Source organism: Balaenoptera physalus, assembly GCF_965194825.1.
Source record: "Balaenoptera physalus genome assembly, chromosome: 5".
Lineage (NCBI taxonomy): Eukaryota > Metazoa > Chordata > Mammalia > Artiodactyla > Balaenopteridae > Balaenoptera > Balaenoptera physalus.
Genome location: NC_138884.1, coordinates 80242189 through 80270166, shown reverse-complemented (window position 1 = coordinate 80270166; position 27978 = coordinate 80242189). Strand labels below are relative to the sequence as shown.

General features: G+C 34.9%; 1 protein-coding gene across 2 annotated transcripts in view; it reads right to left on the bottom strand.

The window, feature by feature from the left end:
• Nucleotides 1-27978, bottom strand: part of GABRA4 (gamma-aminobutyric acid type A receptor subunit alpha4) — a 179807-nt gene that overhangs the window by 88603 nt on the left and 63226 nt on the right. The window contains exon 9 of one of the 2 annotated variants that reach the window (XM_082462484.1): nucleotides 117-26816. The exons of the other annotated variant lie outside the window; for it this stretch is intronic. Within the exon in view, the coding sequence (XP_082318610.1) occupies nucleotides 26283-26816 (534 nt within the window). The 3' untranslated portion in view covers nucleotides 117-26282. The remainder of the gene's footprint in view (nucleotides 1-116; nucleotides 26817-27978) is intronic. 2 annotated transcript variants of the gene reach the window in all.

The window sequence follows — 27978 nt, the reverse complement described above, 5'->3', positions numbered from 1 at the left end:
AAAAAAGAAAATAACGCAGCAGGAAAACCAAACTATTTCCTTATAAATGTTAGCGAAGACTCTGGCTCATAACGGCAGGTTTGCTGATACTAAACTCCAGAATTAGACAGACTTACCAACTACGTCACGGACAGCAGCCAACGGCAAGATGGCGCACAGGCAAATTCCGCACCTGTCAACTTTACTGCGTGCCGGGGGGCGGAGTAAAGTGGGCACTTTCTAGAGACCGCTCCTCCCTAAGAGGAAAGGAAGGGGCGGGTCACACACGCAGACGTTCTCTTTCAAAACTGACCAATCAGATAGCTGATTGCCGGCTCCACGGGAAGAAGTAAAAAGACGGAGAAGCTTTAGGCGTGCTGTTCTCATATATGTCCCTCCACAGTGAAGGAAACAGCATTGGGACAGGTGTTCCCGTTCCTCTACATAATGCATAGTCTCTCCGGGGGGAATCTTTTCCTTCCATATCACAGCAATCTTTTGGCAAACTCACTGTTTCTTTCTTTCTGTTACATCTTAATCCCACTGGGCCGCAAGGGAACTTTGCCTGTACGGAGAGTGAGCTACAAGTCTTGTAGTGTATCTGACCTCTCCTAAACACGCCAGGTTGTTAATTATGGTAACCATATAATGTTTTCCAAACTATGACCCTTGAAAGTGAAAGGGGGCAATAAAATTAAAATTATAAAATTTTGAGATTTTATACTGATGGATTTATACAGAGGGCAATTCAAAATTCATTTTGTAAAATAAAATTATTTCTAAAAATTAAAGCAGCTATATTTAAGCAAAACTTTAAAATGTCTTCATTATTATATGAACATTAAAAATAACAGAATGATAATTCTTCACACATATTAATGTATTTTAATTAGTGTTTCAGCCTTTATTGCCTGTAATAGTCACTAATATTTTTCTGAAGAATACATTTTTAATACGGTGTTATTGTTTTTAAATTTTTTAGGGCTTCCGTGGTGGCGCAGTGGTTGGGAGTCCGCCTGCCAATGCAGGGGACACGGGCTCGAGCCCTGGTCCGGCGGTATCCCACGTGCCGCGGAGCAGCTGGGCCCGTGCGCCGCGGCTGCTGAGCCTGCGCTCTGGAGCCCGCGAGCCGCAGCTACTGAAGCCCGCGCCTGGAGCCCATGCTCCGCGGCGGGAGGGGCCACCTCAGTGAGAGGCCTGCGCGCCGCAACGAAGAGTGGCCCCCGCTCGCCGCAGCTGGAGAGGGCCCGCGTGCAGCGGCGGGGATCCAACGCAGCTATAAATAAATAAACAAACAAACAAACCAAAGCTGAGATTATTTTAAAAAAAAAATTTTTTTTAATTGCCTACAGTCTTCTCAAATATGTATTTTATGGTTGATATATAGGAAATTTTGACATCTTTCCTCTTCACTGTGGATGATAATACTTTAAATTAAGAAAAACTCAGAGAAATTATGCTAAACAAAATCTCATTCCTGTTTTTTCTTAAAATATGTAAATTTTTCAGTCCAAATATTTTCCCAAGTACTGTCTTTCTGCCTCTACTCCAAGTAACAATCTTCAGCAAACATTCGTAGGACACAAGCTTCATAAAATAAGTTTTCCATTATTTATGATCCTTTTGAAGGTTTTGCCAAATTTAGATGCTGCAAATTGGAAAGCCTTTTAAAGTTCATTTTATTTCTCTAAGAACGTGAATTTATCCTGTTATAACAGGAGCTCCATCAAAAGATTCTTCACATGGGTTAAAATATCCTAAGGAACAATTAGAGAATTTCAAAATTAAATCTCAGAATGTTAGGGGAACCACTGACTGAAACCGCCAAGCCCTGGCCAGGCACCATAGTAATCACGGCATGAGGTCCCGGTAAGGAATGCAGAACTAACAAGCTACCACCAACCAGAAGAATTCAGGACAGGTCAAAAGGAGAGAGGAGATGCCAGTCCATATGTCCTATCAACCTCCCAGAATCCTTCTCGCTGGAATCTCTCTTGACTGAGCGATGCGCGTGCCACCAGGAAGGACCCTGAGTCAGAAAGATTGGCCAGAGATAACCGGAAACTAATACCATCACCATAAAACCTGAGACTGCGAGCCATGTGACAGAGCCGTCCTCCTGGGTTCTCTTACCGTCCTGCCCTCTGACCGGGTGCCCCTTCCCAATAAAGTCTCTTGCTTTGTCAGCATGTGTGTCTCCTCGAATAATTCATTTCTGAGTGTTAGACAAGAGCCCACTCTCAGGCCCTGGAAGGGGTTCCCCTTCCTGCAACAATATTATACAGAATTTAAAATCCGCTTGAACTTGTTTAGGTTATTCCTTGATTTTGTAGAGGTAAATTTAAATGTCTTCCTTGTGTCACAAACTTTTTTTCAGTAACTGCAGTCTACAAAATCTTCAAAACCTGAATTTTATTAGCACAATTTTTATTTGTTTAATTAAAATTTCTAAATGATTTTAAAACAATGCAACAAAATTTTGTAAATTTTGTTTATAAAAAATTGAGTAGCTCTGTAGACCACTGAAATTTATTTACAAAATGTATTTGTAAAGAATTAAATATTCATAAAATTCTATTTAGGAGCAACCAAAGAGAAAAAACATATGCTATTATGTTTGAGTCTTTTTTTTTTTTTCTATTTTTGGTACTCAATTCTGGTTTTATCACAAAGAGTTTTGTAGTTTGGTTCATCAAATTGTTATATACAGTAGTACCTTGGTATCTATGGGGAATTGGTTCCAAGGACCCCTCTACCCCCAAAGAATACCAAAATTCATGGATGCTCTAGTTCCTTATATAAAATGCCATCATATATGCATATAGCCTAACATATGCACATTCTCCCATATACTTTAAATCATCTCTAGATTACTTATGATATCAAAAACAATGTAAATGCTATTTAAATAGTTGCCCGTGCATTGCAAATTTAAGTTTTGCTTTTTGGAACTTTCTAGAATTTTTTTTTTCAAATATTTTCAGTCTGTGTTTAGTTGAATCTGTGGATGTGGAACCCGCAGATACTGACGGCCAACTATATACAGGCATACCTCGGAGATATTGTGGGTTCAGTTCCAGACCACCGCAATAAAGCAAATATCGAAATCAATCAAGTTGCACAAAATTTTTGGTTTCCCAGTGCATATAAAAGTTATGTTTACACTATACTGTAGTCTGTTAAAAGTACGATAGCATTATATTTTTAAAAAACAATGTATATTCCTTAATTTAAAAATATTTTATTGCTAAAAAATGCTAACCATCATCTGAGCCTTCAGCAAGTCATAGAAGTAACATCAAAGATCACTAATCCCAGATCACCATAACAAGTAAAATAAAATGAAAACTTTGAAATATTCCAAGAATTACCAAAATGTGACACAGAGACATGAAGTGATCAGATGTTCTTGGAAAAATGGCTCCACTAGACTTGCCCCAAAGAGATTGGCCACAAACCTCCAATTTGCCACAAACCTCTACAAAACGCAATGACGTGAAACACAATAAGACGAGGTATGTCTGTATGCATTATAACAATATTTGTGAAGTTTGACAATTACAGTTTATAAGTCAATTGCAGTTTGAATGCATTTATGAATTATGTACACACCACAGGCAATTTTGCAAATGTAGTCACTGCATACATTTCTCAACAAGAATTTTTATTTTTTACTGTGACCTTATGCCCTGCCGAATTTAAATTCATATTACTGTAAGTAACTTTATTTTAAATATAATCCTTTTAACTTAATACAAAATAACATTCACAAAAATAGCAGACATTTTACTTCTGAGGAATGAATTTTCAAGTTGTAATGTGATTCCATGAGCTGAAAGGGAAAAAAAAAAAGCATGGGAAGTTATTTAACTTATTTTCTTCTTGAAGCATCTGACAGCAACAATATAAAACTGGCCTTATGTAACAGCCAATGTCTCAAACTACATGCACTAGAAAATTGGGGATTAAAAATAAGAAAAACTAACTAGATGAATAGTCATTTACTCTAAAGGAAAATGTCTATTTCACAATGTTATATGTAGATGTACCCTCTGCAGCCATGTGTGTGTTAATTTCTTATCTTCCAGTACACTCTTCTTAAAATAACTACTAACCTTTGAAGTAGATGCTGATGATTCTTCTGCAAGTCTATGTCTTCCGGTTTTCATAGTGATATCACTAATGTTCTCATGGTGGATGACACAGAGTCACATATTCTGTGTACTTATTATTTATCAACTCACTTAAAAACAGAAATTTAGTATCTAAAATCTCATTAAACATGCAATTTCCTTTTTTTCAATCTCATTGCTCATGAAAAGGCTTATTGCAAAATTTAAGTTTTACTGAACAATAAAATACTTATGTATTTATAGTATATAGTAAATGACAGAACAGCTATAAGAAAATTCAGCTTGCTATGTCTGAGCTCAAGAGTAGTATAAGTTAGCCTCAGCTGCGCAGGCATATTTTGGGTACCCTTATCTGTAGTGTTCCACTGAGCCCACCTTTTGGTATCTTAGGGAGGCCCCCTGCCTCTCAAAGACCTGTGCATGAACCAGGCCACAGCTGGATGGTACCCCAACTGGATGGTAAGGAGAACAGCATCAGATAGTTTGCTCACCCTGACCAAGCTTTCCTAGCTGTCCTGAGCTGCTAGTGTCCCAGACCAGATTGCTTTATTAGTGAATGTCTTCCATAATGTTCTTAAGAGAAAGATCTTGGTTATGTTGGGTCTGGAAAGATCAGAACCAGAGACAATCTGCTGTTGGGTTGTCTTTGAGGTTTGACCATGTGTTAACATCAGAATTTTGTTTATTATACATGTTTCACACATTTCTAAATGAGATCATGACAGAAGCCAAAAGAATAAGGTCAAGAGCTAACAAATCCACCCTGACTTATTTTAATACAAATGTAAATACTATTTTTCATCAAAAATTAAAAATCTGGGATAAATACTATATTTGACAAGATGCCAAGAAATAGGCTATACATTCTTTGGTGTGGCATGCTTCTGTGAGCCTGACACCTTCAGAACTCTCCAGATAAGGAGTGGAAGTGAGTCCCATTTGAGAAGATCTTCTCTAAACAAACTACATATATTTTGTTTACTTCCCTCCCTTGATAGTTATTTCTAACTACACAGATTTTGTTTTGTCCAATCATAGAGCTGAATCTCAGAAGTGAGAAGTGGCACACTATGCTTGCCTCTCTTCTTTTCCCATAACTCTCTCTCCTCTATCTCTGAATACCGACCGCCCCTCCCCACTTCTCAGTATAGATCCCACTAAGAAATCCATGTTGGGGAGAAGGAGTGATTGGAAATCTCTAAGGAAAATCTTGTCAATTGCCAGATTGGTTCTTTTCTTCATAATGGAATATGAGGAAGAATTCAACTAGAGAGCTAGATGGAAAACAGTAAGGGTAAAACAGATGAGAAGTGCATGATATAGGTCTTGGGGAGGCATTTATGGAGAGTTTTGGAGGCAGGGATAAGGGAATAACTGTGGAATATGGGGAAATGGATGGGACGTAAAAGGGAATTTTAAGAAGTGTTCATTTCTATATATGCATACACTTCAAGGTGTTTAAGAAATCCAAGTGAATAAATTAATTTACTTGGAAATTGATTTTTAATTGCTGTGCTGTGATTCTACAACCATCATACTGCAATTGTATGATTTCAATAGGATACAAAATGAAACAAACAATGGAATTCAGGAGAAAATGTCATAAAATAATGTCTTGGTCAAGAAATGATTCAAGTTTAGAATAATTATCTAACTATATTAGTTCTTATAAGATGTGTTTAGTCTATGATACCAAGCTACACAGCCTTACAGCTTGACCATCCACACACAATTTCTTGAGAGACTCTATGCTTCCTGGCAAGTTTTTGTTTTTATTTTCTTTATAACTAATACTTTGCAGGTTATCTGACAGAACTGACATCTCCATTTATCTAGATCATATGAAATGCTTGTCTAAATTTGTGATACTGCACTTCAAAAACTAATTTAAAAATTTCCTTGTTTCAAATTGCCACTTAACTGGCTCAACTGCCAGCTCACTAAGGTCTGGAGTCAATTAGCTAAATTAAGGGATGGTTAAGGGGATGGTATAACAGCAGTAGAAGGCTATATCTCCACGTCACAATCCCAAAGCTTGGAGTCCCTTTCCTTAATTGTACTGCCATTTTTAGCAAAGGTTTAGGAAGAAGCCACTCTGCCCTGGTAATTCTTTTCCCTGGAACCTGAATGACCTCTAATTTTTACACCCTGCTGAGAGCAACATGTGTGATTCTCTTCACAATCTTGTTCCATGTGCTATAAGTGTAGAGATATGTATCCTCTATGGATTTTATTGAAGGACAAATGTTTCTTCCTCTACGTCCTGTCCTCTGGACTGATTTTTGGCTATTAGGTAATGGCAGTGCACACAACAGCACACCAAATAACACAGGTCAAAGGGGAATAAGGCTGAGGTTATTTTTTCATAGGCTGAAATTCTGTACTGATTATAAATATAATTATCCAAATACTGTGTTTTTTAAAATATCTCAGTGTGGAGAATCTAGGGCAAATGTATCTAAATTCCACAGAGGTTATCAACTGCCAAGAAGTAATGAAACATTGGTATTCATTAAATAGGCCACTGAATAATGTTAATATGCGTGACAGACTAAAGTTGCCTGCAACTGTTTGACACTCTTCCCATTGAGAGGTAAGGTCTGAGTCCCCTCTTGTTGAATCTGAGAGGACTCTCTTTTGATCTATAGAATGTGGCACAAGTGCCATATTTGTGCCAGTTTGTAGGATGGACATTAATAGACTTGCTGCTTCCACTTCCTATCACTGAATGCTTGCTCTGGGGAAAGCTAGCTGCCCTGTATGAAATGTGACTTATGAGACTGCCATGCCATGGGAAGGCACAAGGTAGCCACATACGGAGAGAAGTCCTCAAATAGCCACGACTGTAGGCCTCTCAGTCCATGCATCAGGCCTGTGAGTAAAAAAAAGTTCCCATGACTCCATCCTCACCTGCCATTTGACTGCAACTCCATGAGAGACTCCAAGTGAGAACCACTCAGTTGAGCCAAGAGAACAACAAAGAAAAATAACAAATTATGGTTTTAAGCCACCAAATGTGTTGGGGAAGTTCATTAAATCTCAATTGATAACTGGGAATAAAACCCATCATTTATTGAGCATTTAACTATGAGCCAGGTACTTTTCAAAACATATTCATATGAATCGACTCATTTAAACATCAAAATCACTCTTGAGGTAATTATCCTTATTTGACTGATGAGAAAACTAAACAGCAGTGAGATTAAATAATACGCCTAACGTCACACACTACTAAGTGATATATGAACCTAGAGCCCCTAGACCAGCACTATGTTAACCTACCTCTAGGTAGTATATTGTCACCTTACATATCTCAGTTTGTAGTCTCTCATTTACAATATTGTGTGTTTGTGTATGTGTGTGTGCGTGCCTGCCTAATAATTTATGCCAGCATGCATTGAACTCATTGAAAATAATTTCAGCTTCAACATATCAGATGGCAAGATGTATATAAACTATGAAGACACTATAAATTTAAAAGTAAAAGCATTAATATTAATACAAAAATATATCTATATCATATACATATGTTTCCATTACTTACATAGTACCAGACATGCTTCTTCCCTCAAATGAGAAAAACAAGTGAATAAAAATCAAGGCTATATAAGCTCTCATCCATATGTACATCATGTAGTCTTAAGAGTAATACTGAAACATTGAAAGTAAAATAAAATACTAGATCACATGTAGTCTGTTCTTGAAGCGTTCATAGCCAGGAGCAGTTAGAATTCCCAAAGATGAAGGCATGTTGACACAAGGAATACAACAGATCACTTTTTAAATTAAAAGTGTTAATTTTGCTTTTATGTACCTCATATCCTCAGAGTATTTCTTCCCTTACTCTGTTTTTATTTCCACAGTTTCTTTTCTATCTTTAAATTATTCTTACATAATAATATAAAGATCAATTTGTATTCTAAGAAAGTCATTTCTTGCCATCAGGTAGGAGAAATTACTGATTTATTTTTGCATTTATATCCACAAAACCAACCAACACTAGATCAGCAACAAAAATGGTATCCACAGCACTAAACACCTATGATTGTGTCCACACCACTAAACACCTACGTTTCTGCACAAACAATTCAGAAATAAGAACAGCAGCAAGCTTGAATATGTATCACATTATATTAATTGAAAAAGACTCTTCTCATTCTGTCTTCTCCAACTTATTGTTGTGGAACAAGGTTAACTTTTAACTGTACAAGATTTGAAAACCGATCTAAAAGTGGTAGAACGGCATCCCTTCTTTGTAATGTATTTCTTTTCATTCTACTCCTGGCCAACTTTAAAAACTATTGTGGAACTTCTTTCAACATACTTCTTACCACTGTTTTTAATTTTCCTCACTCTCTTATCTCCTTGATACCATTTTTCTCTTCCTACTCTCACTATAGGAAGGAGTTTGGTACACACCATGAGCAATGCACTAAAGTAAGGTTTTCATAGAATGACAATGTAATGTCAATGTTCTACTTCTAAAACCAGTGTACCGATTCTAACCTATAGTTACTTATCAGAACATTTATTGCAAAACAATTTGTATTGTCCGAGTAAGGCATGACTTTAACTCAAAGAATGATTATTGTCAAAGAATCACAAATGAACAGTTAAATGGCAAACAAAAGTTCTCAGGGGATATAAAAAGTTTTCAACCATGACATTAGCGTGAAGCTGATCCTTTTTGTTTTCTATAAATATGCTCTTACCAAGTGGCAAGTGGGGAAAAGACAGTCAAGAACAGTAAAGCTATATTTATTAATTAGTAAAAACATACAACCCGACAACAACTTTGAAATACACAGGTCTGAGTCTCTGTCCAATTGTTACCAACTAAATGTCAGAATTATAATTATAGAATCAGGATAATACCTTTAGTTAAGAGCATTTTAAAATGGTTGTTTTGATTCTTTTGCACGTAGCTGTCCAAACTGGACTACTCTCTCACATCATGCACAAAAATAAATTTAAACTGGATTAAAGACTTAACTGTAAGACCTGAAACCATAAAACTTCTAGAAGAAAACATAGGCAGTAAGCTCTTTGACATCAGTCTTAGTAATAGTTTTTTGGATTTGTCTCCTCAGTCAAGGGAAACAAAAACAAAAAGAAGCAAATGGAACTACATCAAATTAAAAAGTTTTAGCACAGTGAAAGAAACCACCAACAAAACAAAAAGGCCACCTACTGAATGGGAGAAAATATCTGCAAATACTATATCCAATAAAGGGTTAATCTCCAAAATATACAAAGAACTCATACAACTTAACATCAAAAAAACAACTGCAAAAAAATAAAAAATAAAAAATAAAAAATAAAAATAAAAATAAAAAAAACAACTGCATTAAAAACTGGGCAAAGGATTTGAATAGACATTTTTCCAAACAAGACATACAGATGGCCAACAGGCACATGAAAAGATGCTCAGCATCACTAATCATCAGGGATATGCAAATCAAAACCACACTGAGATACCACCTCACACCTGTCAGAATGACTATTATCAAAAAGACAACAGATAATAAGTGTTGGCTACGATGTGGAAAAAAGGGAACCTTCCTGCACTGTTAGATGGAATGTAAATTGGTACAGCCGCTATGGAAAACAGTATGGAGATTCCTCAAAAAAATAAAAACAGAATGACCATATGATCCAGCAATTCCACTCCTGGGTATTTATCCAAAGACATGAAAATAATAGTTAGAAAAGATATATACACCCCTACGTTCACTGCAGCACTGTTTACAATAGCCAAGACATGGAAGCAATCTACATGCCCATCAATAAACAAATGGATTTAGAAGCAACCTAAATGCCCATCAATAAACAAATGGATTAAGAAGATATATACACATACACACACACACACACACAATGGAATATTACTGAGCCATAAATCATAAAAAAGAATAAAATCTTGCCATTGGGGACAACATGGAGGGACCTAGAAGGTATTATGCTAAGTGAAATAAGTCAGACAGAGAAAGACAAATACTATATGATTTCATTTATATGTGGATTCTGAATGACAAAACAAACAAACATAACAAAACAGAAAGAGTTATAGATACAGAGAACAAATAGGTGGTTGTCAGAGGGGAGAGACATGGGGGGAGAAAAGAAATAAGTGAGGAACATTAAAAGGTACAAACTTTCCAGCTGCAAAATAAATGAGTCATGGGTATGAAATGTACAGTATGGGAAATATAGTCAATAACTTTGTAATATGTTTGTATGATGACATAACCAGACTTAGTGACCATTTTGAAATGTATAGAAATATCGAATCACTATGTTGTATAACAGCAACTAACATACATTATAGGTCAATTATACTTCAAAACAAACAAATAAACTCATAGAAAAAGAGAGCAAATTTGTGGTTATCAGGAGTGGGGAGTGAGGTGGAGGGAGAATTGGATGAAAGCAGTCAAAAGGTACAAACTAGGTATAAGATAAGTAAGGTGAATAAGTACTGGGGATGTAATGTAGAACATAATAAATATAATTAACAGTGCTGTATGTTATTGATGAAAGTTGTTAACAGAGTACATCCTAAGAATTTTCATCACAAGGAAAAATACTTTTTTTCTATTTCCTCAGTTTTATATCTATATGAGATGATGGATGTTCACTAAAATTATTGTGATAATGATTTCATGATGTATGTAAGTCATCATTATGCTGCTGTACACCTTAAACTTAAACAGTGCTGTATGCCAATTATATCTCAATAAAACTGTGGGGGGGGGACCTTTCCACATTAAAAAATGGGTGTTTTCATCACAGTACACAATCTTAAATTGGAATTGTATGAAGGAATTTGTTTATCCTACTTCTTTTAAATAATTACATATTATTTTATCAAAAAGTATAAATAAAGTGAAAGCTATTGTTGGCATACTGTCCTCTTTAGCAGTCAACTAAATTCAATTTATAAAATAAACTAAACCTATAAACAGCCAAGCACTATGCTATGATCCTCAGTTTGTTATAAGGCAATGGACATATTAATTTTAATCTTGTTAAACTTACAAGATAAAACTGAACTTGTGATCAGGGAGCATAGTCCCTTCAATGATTATCCAAATATAGTCACTTCACAGAAAAAAAACAAATGTTATCAAATAATCATAATTTCATATGAAAGTTACTACAAAAATAGATGTAGGAAAAATGGGGAAATGCCAGGAGTTAATTCTACTAATGAGAATCAGAAATGCACTCAGTGAGTGGGGATATTAGTGCTGCGATTTATAGGAGTTCGTCAACAAGACGAGTAGAAGAAAGGCAATCACGGCAAAGAATATAGGTTGAAAAGACACAAATGTACAGTCATGCATGTGTTCAGAGAATTTCATGTTGTCCTGGGTTGCTAGATGGTAGAAGAGGTGGAAAGAGGGGATGAAGGTGACATCAAAGTTGGGTTGTGTTGGGCCCTGAATGTAATGGTCAGGATTAATATTTTATTCCAAAGGTGATGGAGAACCAACCAATAGAGACTTAAAGGTAAGTGTAAAATGAACCGAAATATTCTGACATCAGTATGTAGAATGGGTGGGGCTGGAGATGCGAGATCAAGGAGCTTAAATAAGGCCACCACTTGAGCAGAAATGCAAGGAGTAATTGTGTAATGAAAAATGGATTACATATCACTCAACCTTTATCATGCATGCCATCATTTTAGATCTGCTCTTTGAAGGATGTATTAGAATAATTCAGTTAGCACAGTCTCTACAGGGCATTTTCAATTCTATGGTTTATTCTTAGAGTGGCCAGAAGGTATTATTCTATTCACAATGCTTCCTTTTCCTAAATAAAAAGCAATACCTTTTCCCCTCACATTTGCTTTTCTGCTAAAAGAAACATTAGACTGAGCCTTACTTATGAGTCAGAATGTATTGTTCTCATTTATGGGGGAGTATTATATATTATATGATGGATTGGTTAGAAAATTATGCACTTGAAAATACACAAAAATAGAATGATGACTTTACCCTTTCCATTTTGCATTCAGGAGAAGACAGGGTTTTTCATTACTTTCTCTCCATGACACTGGTAGGAACACCACAAACTATAAGGGAAGGAGTTTTGGCACCATAAGTTTACACTAGTGAGTGTGGAGGCAAAATGCAGGAGACCGAAGGAAGAAATGGAAATGTATCAGAGTGCTGGAATAAATGCCAACTGAGATATCTCCCTCTGTTAAGAGTACACATGTATCAATCTGTTTAGTTTTCAACTGATAAATGCACATGGCACATCTTGACAATAATATTCTACAAGCAGACATATGGGTTTTACTTAATAAAACATAGCACTGATTAGCAATTATCTTAATGGTAATGATACAGATTCCTGAATTCGTTTGTCTAGAATACCAGGTTGATGAATGTTACTGAAGAGTTTTTAAATGAGAACATAATCCAAACAAGGTTAAATGAATGACATTATTTATATCCTACAGAATAAAATGAGAGGGATAACATTTAAGAATTCACATGACAGATGCATATTTGACATCAAGAAAACATACTAGAATATAATAGCAAGAATATCATATAATGTACCTCAGGAGAGTGATTAATTTTCAAAATGCAGAGAGGATGATAATACAGATTAGGTAACATTGTAAGCAAGTTCACAATTACTGAAACAGCCCAGGGTTTATTCTCATAACCAAGTGGGCAGCATTGAGCTTCTGCTACAAATTAGAAAGAAAATTAATGTTTAAATATGAGCTATGTAGAAATTATTCATAGAAGTTTAAAACAAATGAAACTAGGATAATTTAAATAATTGATGTCATCCGATTTGAAAAGTCATAATACCTCTATAAGTTCCATTAACTTATTTTTCTTACCTCTCTATTCATGCTTGTGTTTGAGAATAGCTTTGTTTGATGTTGACTTCAACTTTCTTCTACATTAGCTACACCTCTCTATTATCAATACTGACAAAAAAAGGCAGGTACTTTCTAACTAGTATTCAGTTCAGTTGGAAATAGGATCTGGTGATCAATGAGACTTTCAGAAATTAAAAAAAAAAAAGCACAAATCACTACACAATAAAGGGGCTATATACTTTAAATATTGAAAATTTAATAAAAATATTCGCATAAGAGTAGGGAATTGCCATACAATTCTGCAGGCTGTGGAAAGAAACCACATTCACAGGAAGATAGACAAAATGAAAAGGCAGAGGACTTTGTACCAGATGAAGGAACAAGATAAAACCCCAGAAAAACAACTAAATGAAGTGGAGATAGGCAACCTTCCAGAAAAAGAATTCAGAATAATGATACTGAAGATGATGCAGGACCTCAGAGAAAGAATGGAGGCAAAGATTGAGAAGATGCAAGAAATGTTTAACAAAGACCTAGAAGAATTAAAGAACAAACACCTAGAAGAAATTAAGAACAAACAAACAGAGATGAACAATACAATAACTAAAATTAAAAATACACTAGAAGGAATCAATAGCAGAATAACTGAGGCAGAAGAATGGATAAGTGACCTGGAAGACAGAATGGTGGAATTCACTGCTGTGGAACAGAATAAAGAAAAAAGAATGAAAAGAAATGAAGACAGCCTAAGAGACTTCTGGGACAACATTAAACGCAACAACATTTGCATTATAGGGGTCCCAGAAGGAGAAGAGAGAGAGAAAGGACCAGAGAAAATATTTGAAGAGATTATAGCCGAAAACTTCCCTAACATGGGAAAGGAAATAGACACCCAAGTCCAGGAAGCACAGGGAGTCCCAGGCAGGATAAACCCAAGGAGAAACATGCCAAGACACATAGTAATCAAATTGGCAAAAATTAAAGGCAAAGAAAAATTACTGAAAGCAACAAGGGAAAACAACAAATAACATACAAGGGAACTCCCATGAGGTTAACAGGTGATCTCTCAGCAGAAACTCTACAAGCCAGAAGGAAGTGGCATGATATATTTAAAGTGATGAAAGGGAAAAACCTACAACCAAGATTACTCTACCCGGCAAGAATCTCATTCAGATTCGGCAGAGAAATCAAAAGCTTTACAGACAAGAAAAGCTAACAAAACTCAGCACCACCAAACCAGCTCAACAACAAATCCTAAAGGAACTTCTCTAAGTGGGAAACACAAGACAAGAAAAGGACTTACAAAAACAAACCCATAACAATTAAGAAACTGGTAATAGGAATATACATATCAATAATTACCTTAAACGTGCATGGATTAAATGCTCCAACCAAAAGACACAGGCTCACTGAATGGATACAAAAACAAGACCCATATATATGCTGTCTACCAGAGACCCACTTCAGATCTAGGGACACATACAGACTGAAAGTGAGAGGATGGAACAAGATATTCCATGCAAATGGAAATCAAAAGAAAGCCGGAGAAGCAATACTCATATCAGATAAAATAGACTTTAAAATGAAGAATGTTACAAGAGACAAGGAAGGACATTACATAATGATCAAGGGATCGATCCAAGAAGAAGACATAACAGCTATAAATATATATGCACCCAACATAGAAGCACCACAACACATAAGGCAACTGCTAACAGCTATAAAAGAGGAAATTGACAGTAACACAATAATAGTGGGGGACTTTAACACCTCACTTACACCAATGGACAGATCATCCAAAATGAAAATAAATAAGGAAACACAAGCTTTAAATGACACAATAGACCAGGTAGATGTAATTGATATTTATAGGACATTCCATCCAAAAACAGCACATTACACTTTCTTCTCAAGTACACACAGGACATTCTCCAGGATAGATCACATCTTGGGTCACAAATCAAGCCTCGGTAAATTTAAGAAAATTGAAATTGTATCAAGCATCTTTTCTTATCACAATGCTATGAGATATCAATTACAGGAAAAAACTGTAAAAAATAGAAACACATGGAGGCTAAACAATACGTTACTAAATAATCAAGGGATCACTGAAGAAATCAAAGAGGAAATCAAAAAATACCTAGAGACAAATTACAATGAAAACACGATGATCCAAAACCTACGGGATGCAGCAAAAGTATTTCTAAGACAGCAGTTTATAGCAATAGAAGCCTACTTCAAGAAACAAGAAAACTCTCAGATAAACACTCTAACCTTACACCTAAAGGAACTAGAGAAAGAAGAACAAACAAACCCAAAGTTAGTAGAAGGAAAGAAATCATAAAGATCAGAGCAGAAATAAATGAAATAGAAACAAAGAAAACAATAGCAAAGATCAATACAATGAAAAGCTGGTTCTTTGAGAAGATAAACAAAATTGATAAACCTTTAGCCAGACTCATCAAGAAGGAGAGGATTCAAATCAATACAATTAGAAATGAGAAAGGAGAAACTACAGTGGACACCACAGAAATACAAAGCATCCTAAGAGACTACTACAAGCAACTCTATGCCAATAAAATGGACAACCTGGAAGAAATGGACAAATTCTTAGAAAGGTACAACCTTCCAAGACAGAAGCAGGAAGAAACAGAAAATATGAACAGACCAATCACAAGCAATGAAATTGAAACTGTGATTAAAAATCTTCCAACAAACAAAAGTCCAGGACCAGATGGCTTCACAGGTGAATTCTATCAAACATTTAGAGAAGAGCTCACACCCATCCTTCTCAAACTCTTCCAAAAAATTGCAAAGGAAGGAACACTCCCAAACTCATTCGATGAGGCCACCATCACCCTGATACGAAAACCAGACAAAGATACTACAAAAAAAGAAAATTACAGACCAATATCACTGATGAATATAGATGCAAAAATCCTCAACAAAATACTAGCAAACAGAATGCAACAACACATTAAAAGCATCATACACTATGATCAAGTGGGATTTATCCTAGGGATGCAAGGATTCTTCAATATACGCAAATCAATCAATGTGATACACCATATTAACAAATTGAAGAATAAAAACCATATGATCATCTCAATAGATGCAGAAAAAGCTTTTCACAAAATTCAACACCCGTTTATGATAAAAACTCTCCAGAAAGTGAGCATAGAGGGAACCGACGTCAACATAGTAAAGGCTATATACGACAAACCCACAGGAAACATCATTCTCAATGGTGAAAAACTGAAAGCATTTCCTCTAAGATCAGGAACAAGACAAGGATGTCTACTCTCACCACTATTATTCAACATAGTTTTGGAAGTCCTAGCCATGGCAATCAGAGAAGAAAAAGAAATAAAAAGAATCCAAATTGGAAAAGAAGAAGTAAAACTGTCACCGTTTGCAGATGACATGATACTATACATAGAGAAACCTAAAGATGCCACCAGAAAACTACTAGAGCTAATCAACGAATTTGGTAAAGTTGCAGGATACAAAACTAATGCACAGAAATCTCTTGCATTCCTATACACTAACAATGAAAGACCAGAAGGAGAAATTAAGGGAACAATCCCATTCACCACCGCAACAAAAAGAATAAAATACCTAGGAATATACCTACCTAAGGAGGTAAAATACCTGTACTCAGAAAACTATAAGACACTGATGAAAGAAACCAAAGATGACACAAACAGAGAGATATACCATGTTCTTGGATTGGAAGAATCAATACTGTGAAAATGACTATACTACCCAAAGCAATCTACAGATTCAGTGTAATCCCTATGAAATTACCAGTGGCATTTTTTTAACAGAAGTAGAAAAAAAAATCTTAAAATTTGTATGGAGATACAAAAGACCCCAAATAGCCAAAGCAGTGTTGAAGGGAAAGAATGGAGCTGGAAGAATCAGACTCCCTGACTTCAGACTATACTACAAACCTGCAGTCATCGACAATATGGTACTGGCACCAAAACAGAAATATAGATAACTGGAACAGGATAGAAAGCCCAGAGATAAACCCACGCACCTAGGATCAACTAATCTATGACAAAGGAGGCAAGGATATACAATGGAGAAAAGACAGTCTCTTCAATAAGTGGTGCTAGGAAAACTGGACAGCTACATGTAAAAGAATGAAATTAGAACACTCCTTAACACCAAACACAAAAATAAACTCAAAATCGATTAGAGACCTAAATGTAAGACCAGACACTATAATACTCTTAGAGGAAAACATAGGAAGAACACTCTTTGACATAAATCACAGCAAGATCTTTTTTGATTCACCTCCTAGAGTAATGGAAATAAAAACAAAAATAAACAAATGGGACCTAATGAAACTTAAAAGCTTTTGCAAAACAAAGGAAACTACAAACAAGACGAAAAGACAGCCCTCAGAATGGGAGAAAATATTTGCAAATGAATCGATGGACAAAGGATTAATCTCCAAAATATATAAACAGCTCATGAAGCTCAATATTTAAAAAACAAACAACCCCATTCAAAAATGGGCAGAAGACCTAAACAGACATTTCTCCAAAGAAGACATACAGTTGGCCAAGAAGCACATGAAGAGCTGCTCAGCATCACTAATCATTAGAGAAATGCAAATCAAAACTACAATGAGGTATCACCTCACACCAGTTAGAATGGGCATCATCAGAAAATCTACAAACAAATGCTGCAGAGGGTGTGGAGAGAAGGGAACCCTCTTGCACTGTTGGTGGGAATGTAAATTGATACAGCCACTATGGAGAACAGTATGGAGGTTCCTTAAAAAACTAAAAATAGAATTACCATATGACCCAGCAATCACACTACTGGGCATATACCCAGAGAAAACCATAATTCAAAAAGACACATGCACCCCAATGTTCATTGCAGCACTATTTACAATAGCCAGGTCATGGATGCAACCTAAATGCCCATCGACAGATCAATGGATAAAGAAGTTGTGGCACATATATACGATGGAATATTACTCAGCCATAAAAAGGAATGAAATTGGGTCATTTGTGAGACATGGATGGACCTAGAGACTGTCATACAGAGTGAAGTAAGTCAGAAAGAGAAAAACAAATATCATATATTAACACATATATGTGGAACCTAGAAAAAGGGTACAGATGAACTGGTTTGCAGGGCAGAAATAGAGACACAGATGTAGAGAACATCTAGAGATGTAGAGAACATGTATGGACACCAAGGGGGGAAAGTGGCGGGGGGGGGGGGGGTGGTGGTGCTGGGATGAATTGGGAGATTGGGATTGACATATATACACTAATATGTATAAAATAGATAACTGATAAGAAGCTGCTGTATAAATAATAAAATAAAATTAAATTAAAAAATTAAAAAAAAAAAGAGTAGGGAATTGCCTTAGTCAGTTCAGGCTGCCATAACAAAATACCATAGGCTGGGTGGCTTAAAGAACAGAAATGTATTTCTCACAGTGTGTATGCTTGAAGTCCATGATCAGGGTGCCAGCATGGTTGGGTTCTTTCAGGTTGCAGACTGCCAGCTTTTTATTGTATCTTCATGTAGCAGAGAGCAGAGAGAAGAAGCAAGCTCTCCTGACTCTTATAAGGGTACTAATCACATTCTTGAGGGCTCTACCCTTATGACCTCATCTAATCCTAATTATCTCCTAAAACCCCATGTCCTAATACCATCACGTGGTGGGGTGGGGTTTCAACATATGCATGTTGGAGGGACACTAACTTTCAGTCCATAACAAGAATCATGTTTAACTGAACAAATACAATTAAGTATGAAGGGACTTAATTAATATATCGTAAAAGTGAACAACAAAAAAGGAAACTACTTACACTATGTAATTTATTGGTGTGCATCATACACAGACATGTGTGTGTGTGTTGTGGAAAATCTGTGGTCAACTTTTTTTCTCTCAGGTATGTTCTATTTTTTAAAGATATAAATCAAAAAGCTGAATTTTTCTTCAGAAAACCATTGTTTTAGAACAAGAAAGGTTACATTAAAAATGTTTCATGGTACATTATAAAATATTAAAAAAACAAAAACAAAATTTTCATTAAAGACCATCAGAAATATTCAAAGTGCTTCATCTCATCAAAATAATTACACTAATATTCTGAGCTAGATATTTAAAAACATAAGCTCACATATTTTTATAAGTTAGCATTCTTCAGTTTCTCAGAACTTTGGTTTCACAAGTTAGTATTAAGTCATAGATAGCTATACTTTATTCATTTTGACTCATCAGAAAAGAAATTTTGTGTATATATATATATATATATATATATATAAAATACACACACAATTGATACCCTTTTAATTAATCAAAACCACATAAAGGCTCTTATTGTGTCACATTAGATCTCATGGGCCTTATAAATTTTCTTCATCCACGTCACCCACAAAGAAATTTCCCAACCATGAGAATTTCGCAAAACTACAACTTAGATGGTGGTATTGGTCATGCAGGGAATTAAAGGTAAGTAAAAACAGGGCTTCAAACGTGAAATATTATGTCAGAAACGATACTGTGACCAATTTAAAGGAAGGATATTTCTATGCAGAAAAAAAAGTTCTTAAGCTCCCCAAATATTCCAAAGATATTTATGTTTATTGTTTTAAATTGAAATAGAAAAATTGCATTAGATAGATACAATGTTTGTATTTTAGTGATTCCAGAGTTTAGCTCCAATATATGTACCTTAAAATATAAGTATCTGTGATCAAATTTTATGGAAATTTTAATCCTTATTACCTTAAATACTCCTTCTCCAGTAGAAGTTGAAACCTGAATTATTTCCCATGCTATGCTCAGGTATAAATTTTGTTTCTAAGAAGCAAAGGAAGTTCATTACCACCAGTAATAAGTTTAACTTTGAGAAGCAAGGGAAGTTTGCTTAAAGAGATAGAATTTAAAAAATCACTTTCTGATGAATTATTTAAAAATACTAAACCAACATTTGATAATATCCGTATTTTCAAAATAAATCTGCCAAAACAAAATCATAATGACTATGTGCTCCTCATTATAATTTACCTCATTATAACTTATAATACTCTTACATAGAATAAAATCATCAATTTCAGGGGGGCAAACGTGATTGCTATAAGCTCCAGAAATGTGTAATTTGTAAGAAAACTGTATTCCCATGAAATCAAAACACCTGTATCTCTTACCAAATTTTGAACTGTTTAAATATCATACTTTATTATCTGCTCTTCTGGTTGAGCAAGAATAATGAAGCTCAAAGGATGATAAAATTAGGTTTTATGATATAATAAAATATGTATTATTATTGTTCTTTACTTTCATGATAAGGAATATTTTCAATTGTACAATGAAGCAAACAACTTAAAATTATTCAAAGGGCAAGCAGATAAACTTTTATTCCTTGGTTTGTGAAATATTCCACTTGAATATCCAAACAGAACACTATATTTCTTCTTCAGTTTTCAACATTTTTAGCAGAAAATTGTTAAGTTTTCATCATTAAGGATAAACCAGGGGAAAATTTAACTTCTTATTTACTATGGTCATTCAATGTCTTATAACATAGAGCGTGGCTCTGAATGAAAACTTTGGATTTTGATTCAATTTACAGAGAAACTTGGTAAAATCATAAAGCCTTACCTCATCAACCAACAATAATTTGTATGTATCTTGAAAAATGAAAGCCCTGATTTACTGTATGTTTGAACTAGGAAACAGTATACATAATAGTAAAATGACAAGAAACATGCTCCATTATATCAGCCAACATCTGCAAAGATGGAATGCAGACTACCATTCACAGATACAAACGGCTGAGAAAGAGTATGTCAGCCACTGGTTAACTGCAATAATATTAAATATTTATTTTCTATTATTATAGTTTCTTTTCCTTTCCCAAAGGGAAGTCCTTTCTATCAACTGTATTATCACAGATTTAATCCAGTTTTAATACCTGAATCCAATGACACCTGATAAGCAGAAGGGAAAAACCACATAGCTCTGGTTGTTGGTAAAAGATATCAGCAAAAGATAATCTGGTCAACCTTGATCTAATGGAAATAAAAATGATAGATGAATTCAATTTAAAAGGGTGAAATAAAAGCATTTATAATTCACTCCTCTGCTATGAAATCCCTCCAAAAATAGCATAATAATGAAAAATTGGGAAGAAAAAGGAAAACCATATCTGTAATTACAAGTAATTGACCATAAATGATAATAAATAACTTTCAAATGAAGAGACATTTGCACTCACAGGAGAAAGAATATTGACTGGCATACGTATCCTGATAGGATATAGATCTTACTGAATGTTAGGGTCCTGAGATGTCCTCTAAAGACTGAAGCCACCATGACATGGAGTATGAAAAGGCAAGAGAAAAGCATAGGTTTCCAGTTATTTATTCCCAAATGGTAGAATATGGGGGTAAAGAAAAAATTGCCAGTGGACTCTACTTGATAGCTGTGAAACAGCCTGCTGGATGATATGGATTACTGGCATTACAGTGGGAAAGTTGGAAGAAGTGGCAATAACCATTAAAGCACTAACAACACAGAGAAAGTAAAACTGAGAGTTCTATACTGTGAGCCAAATAGACCACCCAGATGTCAACAACAGAGAAATAATATGGTCCATGGGCAGAAGATAAAACAGATTTGGGGAGGTGGGCTTGAAACCTGAAATTTAAATAGCTGCTGTGGGCTGATCTGATTCATTCTCCCATCACTTCCCACACTATAGTTCAGTAAATAGCTGGCTTCATTCAGTGATTAATAGAAAGAAACCAGCCTGGAACATAGGCAAAGAACAAAAACACAATGGAAACGCAGATGAAGTTCATACCAGGGAAAAATTTTTTTCAGGAAACAGAGGAAAAATTTTTATAAATAGTTCTCTGTAGTCTCAAATAAATTATAAACATGATCTCATTAAGAGAGTGAGAAGCTCAAAGAAGAGATATTTGAATAAAGAGATTATAAAAACAAGCAGAAAGAAATGAAAAAATGAAGTGGCACAGACCAAGAAAGCAAGGGAAAAGAAGAAAACCATTATGAAGATGAAAATTATTTTAGAGATTATAAAACAGAGTAAACACAACTGAAAACTCACTTGGGTTATGGCTGACAAAAGTTGACAACAAGTTTAAAAACGTAAAAGTGATTGTAGAGAATACTATAAGGAGATATGGAAACAAAAGAACATTCTGAAAGAAATCATTTAGACACATAATAGGAAAAAAATAATTCCTGAAATAAAGACTGAAATCTGGGATAAAAAGACATGGTGTCCATCAAATCTTCTGCTTTGATTAAACACTATAAAAATTTCAATAATTTAAGTTTTACCCTTATATTTTTATCTTAAATTTAGACAAAGGTAAATTTAATGCTTTAAAATTATTTAACAGCATTCATATATGGCATATTTGGCTCCTAAATTTACAAAATTCTGTCTTTTAATCAATCAGTCTGCTTTTCAAAACAAACATCTATACAAAAGTATCTGGCATGATACTCATGAAATATTAACAATTTCTCCATGGTGGGATTTTGAGACTGTTTTTAATTTTCTGCAATACCTATCTTTATTTTTAACAATCTCATAGCATTTTTACAAATGACAATGAAGTCACTGGGATTAAAAAAAGAATTAGAAGGCAAAGATTAATTGAGAGAGAAAAGAAAAATGAGATATCTCAATTTTTGTAGTACCTCTAGATTCATGGCCCCCATTCCATAGCTCATACAGCAATCAAATGATTTCTCTAAAACAGAAGCATAGCATGTTCATTTTCATCTTATTATCCTGCAAGATTTTCAATAAATTGCCACTAATCCAGGATCACATCTAATCTCTTAGGTAATTTACACAAAACTGTCTCTAATCCACCCCAGCAGGTCTTTCCAACATCAGCAACTCTCACTTCCCACGTTCACCTTCCCTCTCAATACCCTGAACTATTTGTAGTAAGAGTTCCCCTTGAAGTTCCAAATCTATATCTCTTTTCAAGCTTCAGATGGTGGTACAAATGTGCTTTTGTTGCTTGTGGGAGTAGGCAGAGGGGCAAGAACTCCTAGTCATTCTACAAAATTCAGTTAATATCTCTGTGGTGCCTTCCCTGCCATCACTCTTTTTTCTCCACATCAACAGTCATAAAATTACATGCATCCTTTTTTCCACCATCTATACCAATGCCATGCCAAGTAATATTAGAGCCTGATGCAAAAGGAAAAATTATTAATACTGATCCCATATTTATTTAAAATTTGGGTATTTTGTTCCTCATCAATTTTTGCATAAATTTTGATTTTTTAAAATGATTGAAAAATGACCTTTCAAAGTTCATTCCAGCTCAGTGCTTTTATCCTTGCCACTAACTTCTCTATGATTCATGTCCATCTGTGAAAAAGGGTGACTCTACTCTTTGCCAACTTGAATTCAAGATTTCTGAGGTCCAATTTAAAGTACACATTATTCAAATGCTCTGTATATACACAAATGCAAGTCATTTTCAACTGTGGATTAATCATGTAAATATATTATCATCCCTAGTCATGCCTGGAGGAAACTAGAAGTTATTATGCAGCAGTTAGTGGCCAACTTGGAGTTGAAAGCGAGAATATACATCCTGGTACTAAAGAAAACAATTCTGAATTTCATCTTTAAAAGATAGAGACATACAAAGGTATCATTCTCAGCCATTCTTCTTCACAAATTGCCAGGACTTAGGCTCTAATAATGACTCTTGTGAAGTTTTCTCATAGTGAAGAGTGACTGGTTCTTCACAAAAGTGTTCCATTTAATGCAGCTCTGAGTTACTGAAAAGAGAGAAACGGTGACCAAAATTAAAAATTTAGTTTTGAATTAATTTGATGGAATTGAGTTAAGGAAAGCAAACTATGCATTTTTATTACTAACACTGTGTGCAATTGAAATAATTTCTTTTCATACGAATAATTAAACATACTGGTCAATTTATTCTTCCAATTAACAATTAAGAATCTTTGGTTAAGTTTTGTCCTTTCTCTTTGGCCACCTGATTTATTTTAAAATCTTTTTCTAATACAAAGGTAAGGAAAAAACTGTGAATCCATCTGTATCACTGATCTATAAATCTAAAATCATTTACTTTTATCCCTTTAAAAATCTGTAAAAATTTATAGAAGAATTTCTTTTAAAAAAAGGAAGCCAATGAACTGTTTCTTAAGAATAGGCTAACAGACAAGCAAGGAGTATATTCCTTACCAAAGAAATAAGGTCATTTTTTTGGAATAAAGACCAATCATAGCTTCCAACCACAATTTCAAACATTGTCCTCAAGGCTAGAAATCTAGTCACATCCATGAAATAATTTATTATCAGCTTTTTTGTATAAGTACTCTTTATTAAATATATACATATATACACATTTTACTGGGTTTCATATTACTGGCATCAATTTGTAAATGAGGGGTTTAGATTGGATGATTTCTAAAGTATTCTTCAGCCTTAAAATTATTGATGATTCTAAGAAATACCTAGAGACATAGCCAAGAAGGAATTCTCAGATATGACCCACAATTAATATTTGGCGTTTGCACATTTTACAGGTCTCATATACAACCATTCCAAGGCAATGCAACAACTAAAAAACTAATGCTGATTAATTAATATCATTTCTTTTCTAAAAAATAAGAGATCCTGTTTGCAAGGTGGCCATTTCTATCAAAAAGTTCCCCAAACTTCCAGAACACATTCATTCACATACCCTAGATCAGGAAGAGAGAAGTACAGAAGAAAAATCTTGGAAGTAACACAATAAAAAACTAGACCCAGATTTAGTGGCCTAGGACTGCTGCAAGAAATTCAATTAAGTTGTTAAGCCTACCTAATGAAAAAGAAAAATCAGCTCATGAAAATCCTGATAAATTGCATAACAGAGTCAGCAGTATTCTACGCCCTGGCTATAATTTTTTTTCTTTACTCCAGTCCTTTGTTGTTCTTTTAATTTTAAAATACTCACCTTCATTATGAAACCATACAAAAACTCCCCCCGTCCAAAATAAACACAGAACTGCCCAGAAATACAGAACTATGGACACAAAAACTCCCTAGAAGCTTAGCATTTCACCAGTTGATATAGATCTATGTTGGGAAAAGCATCTAAAAAGCCTTGTACTGGATTCCTAATTCTGATGATTCTGTGATTCTGATCTAATTATATTCTGTGATTCTGATCAAATTTGAGACAGGTAATCTATAAGGTCTTTCAGTGCCCAGATTTCTACTTTGAGGTACACAGTGCTTTTCACTTAGAGAACAATCTGTACCACATTTTCATTATACCTTGAAGTCAATTGCTGAAGTTGTGCTAATGTGTACTAATCTCAAAAGTGGCTATATGAACAATACCCTTGGTATCCTCTATCAATATAGGAGAAACAAATATTTTGAATATGTCATCAGACTCTAAATAAATTTCCTCCATTAAAGAATGCAGTGTCTGCTGCTAGTTGATGGTTCATTAGCATGCATTGACTGTTCTACTATTTGAGTAACATTGCAGGTAAACGTGAATAAGCTTATCTAGAGAGACAGTGTCTAGCATAGTGCCTGGAACGTGGTAGGCTCTGAATAACTATATGTTGAAAGAATACATAACTGAATGAACTATTATCAAAAGGAATTCATACAATAAGTTAAACTTTGGCTCAAAGCACAAATTTTCAAGTCGACTGTTAAGTCCTGTTTGGCCAACGTATGGCAGGGAACACGTTTTCCCTGCTCTCTGTCTTTGTTGCAGCAGAGGTTTCACTCTATTGGTCAGTATTCGTTGTGTTCCATTTTCCTTTAAAAAATGTTTCATTTAACAGGGAAAGTCCTTTTCTTGAAGAGGATCTCCAAAGGTCACCGCATATCATACCCGATAATTCTGATTAAGGGCAGTGCCACTGGGAAATTTAGGGTGGCTGGTTGATATTCATAGTGTGTATTAGAAAATGTCATAGTCTGTTTTCAAATTTCAATGCATAAATATGCACCATGGATCCCTAATAGCCCTATTTTTCTTGTCCCAACTTTCCAGGATGGTCTGTATCCTGTCTAATTTGAATGTTGAATTGATTCTATTTAAATCATCTTTCTGAAATGAAAGATGGCTCACTTTCCCTTCACTGAGGAATTCATTAACTCTCCCAATGACTGGCTTGAATGTTTTAAATGGAAAACTTACATGGAATTTTTATTTTAGTGAAGAACAACTGTTTATCTTTAAAAACATTTAAAAAGACATTCTGCATGAAGTTCATCATCTTTTAGGAAACTACTATAGCAACAAAATTACATTAGACTTTCTGATTTCTCCATAGTGTCCTTAGATAAGTAAACAACCCAATAGACCATATTAAAAGCCCCAAATGTTACTGGAAAGAGAATGCGGGCATATTTGTCTATTTTACTTGTGCCAGATCCAGAAGGTGGTGGAGCCAAGGGAGCGGTAGTGGCTGACAACTTCCCAGAAGCCCCTATGCTATTAACGGTGGTCTTAATCCGCTCCAGTCTGGATCCAAACACATGCCGGGTAGAAGCAGATCCAACTGGAACTTGTCGGGGCACATACCCAGTTCTACTAGGAGTAGAAGGAGGAGCAAATGGAATTGCTCTTGCGGCAGATATAGTTTCAGCTGCATTTGCCTGGCTGAATGGGTTTGGACTGGAAGCTAAGTAAGACTGTGGTGTGGCTTCAGAAGATCCTTGAACAACCGTGGAAGACTTGCTCGAATGGTTTCCCACCTCAGTTCTGTTGCCAACATCAGACTCAGAGTGAACCAGGGCATTGGCTCTTTTTCTCATGTTCAGATTGGCATTTGAGTTCTGAAAAGGTATATTAAAAATTATATTGGCTATGTGATTTTATGTAGAGTTATACAAAATTTAAATGGGTCAAATAATTACAAATTAGCTGTTTTCATAAAATAAACCTTTATTAATATCCTATAGTCACTCAACTTGATGTAAGAGCTTGAAAATACCTAACTAAAAAAGGGCATATATATATGTGAAACTCTGAATCAAACATCTGCTGTTTCAAAATATTATCCATTCTTATAAATTATTAGAATTTAAATCTATAGAAAGGTTAGGCATTTAGGACTATAAGCTAGAGTTATACTTGATTTTACTTTAAGAATTCATGATGATAGCTGTACAACTTCTTTGTTGAGTTTTATTGTAAATAATATTCTCTGATATGCTGTATACATTTCAGTGAGTTTTGTACATGTTTGCTTTATAAACAGGAAGAACTATATCTATTTTTGTGCACAGAATAAAAACAATAATAACCATCCACATGTGTATAACATTCCTTAAAAAAAGACAGAAGCTCCAAAAGCTTTAATTTCCAAATCCCTCAGAATTATTTTCATAATCTTACATAGACATTATTATATAAAGTCTAGAAATCGTCATGCATTTTAGTTTTTCACCACAATTAGTAATGTGAATACAAAGGAAAACCATTTTTGGGACTTCCCTGGCGGTCCAGTGGTTAAGACCCCATGCTTCCAATGCAGGGGGCGTGGGTTCAATCCCTGGTCAGGAACTAAGATCCCACATGCCGCGTGGCACAGCCAAAAAAAAGGAAAATCATTTTTAAATAAAATGTTGTATCATACGTATAAACAGCAACACCATATCATTGCATAAATATCTGAGTTCAAACTATTTACCAATAAAGAGTGTTTAAATCAAAATGGAATTCACTATTTTCCATAAAATTATTTTATCTATAGAAAAAGACTGCATTTGAATACAGGTGGTCAGTATTAAAATTAATTCTTATATTTTGACAGGCATGATAAATAACCATATAGCCAACTATAGACTGTCCATACTAATGAAGGAAAGTAATTGCTCAAATGATTCCCAAAATAATCATGTCTGTCTTTAGAAGATACTACGATTTTTTGCAACCATTTTTCCACCTTAATTGTGTTTATTCTAAGTTATATTAGGGGTATATTGTAATTACTTT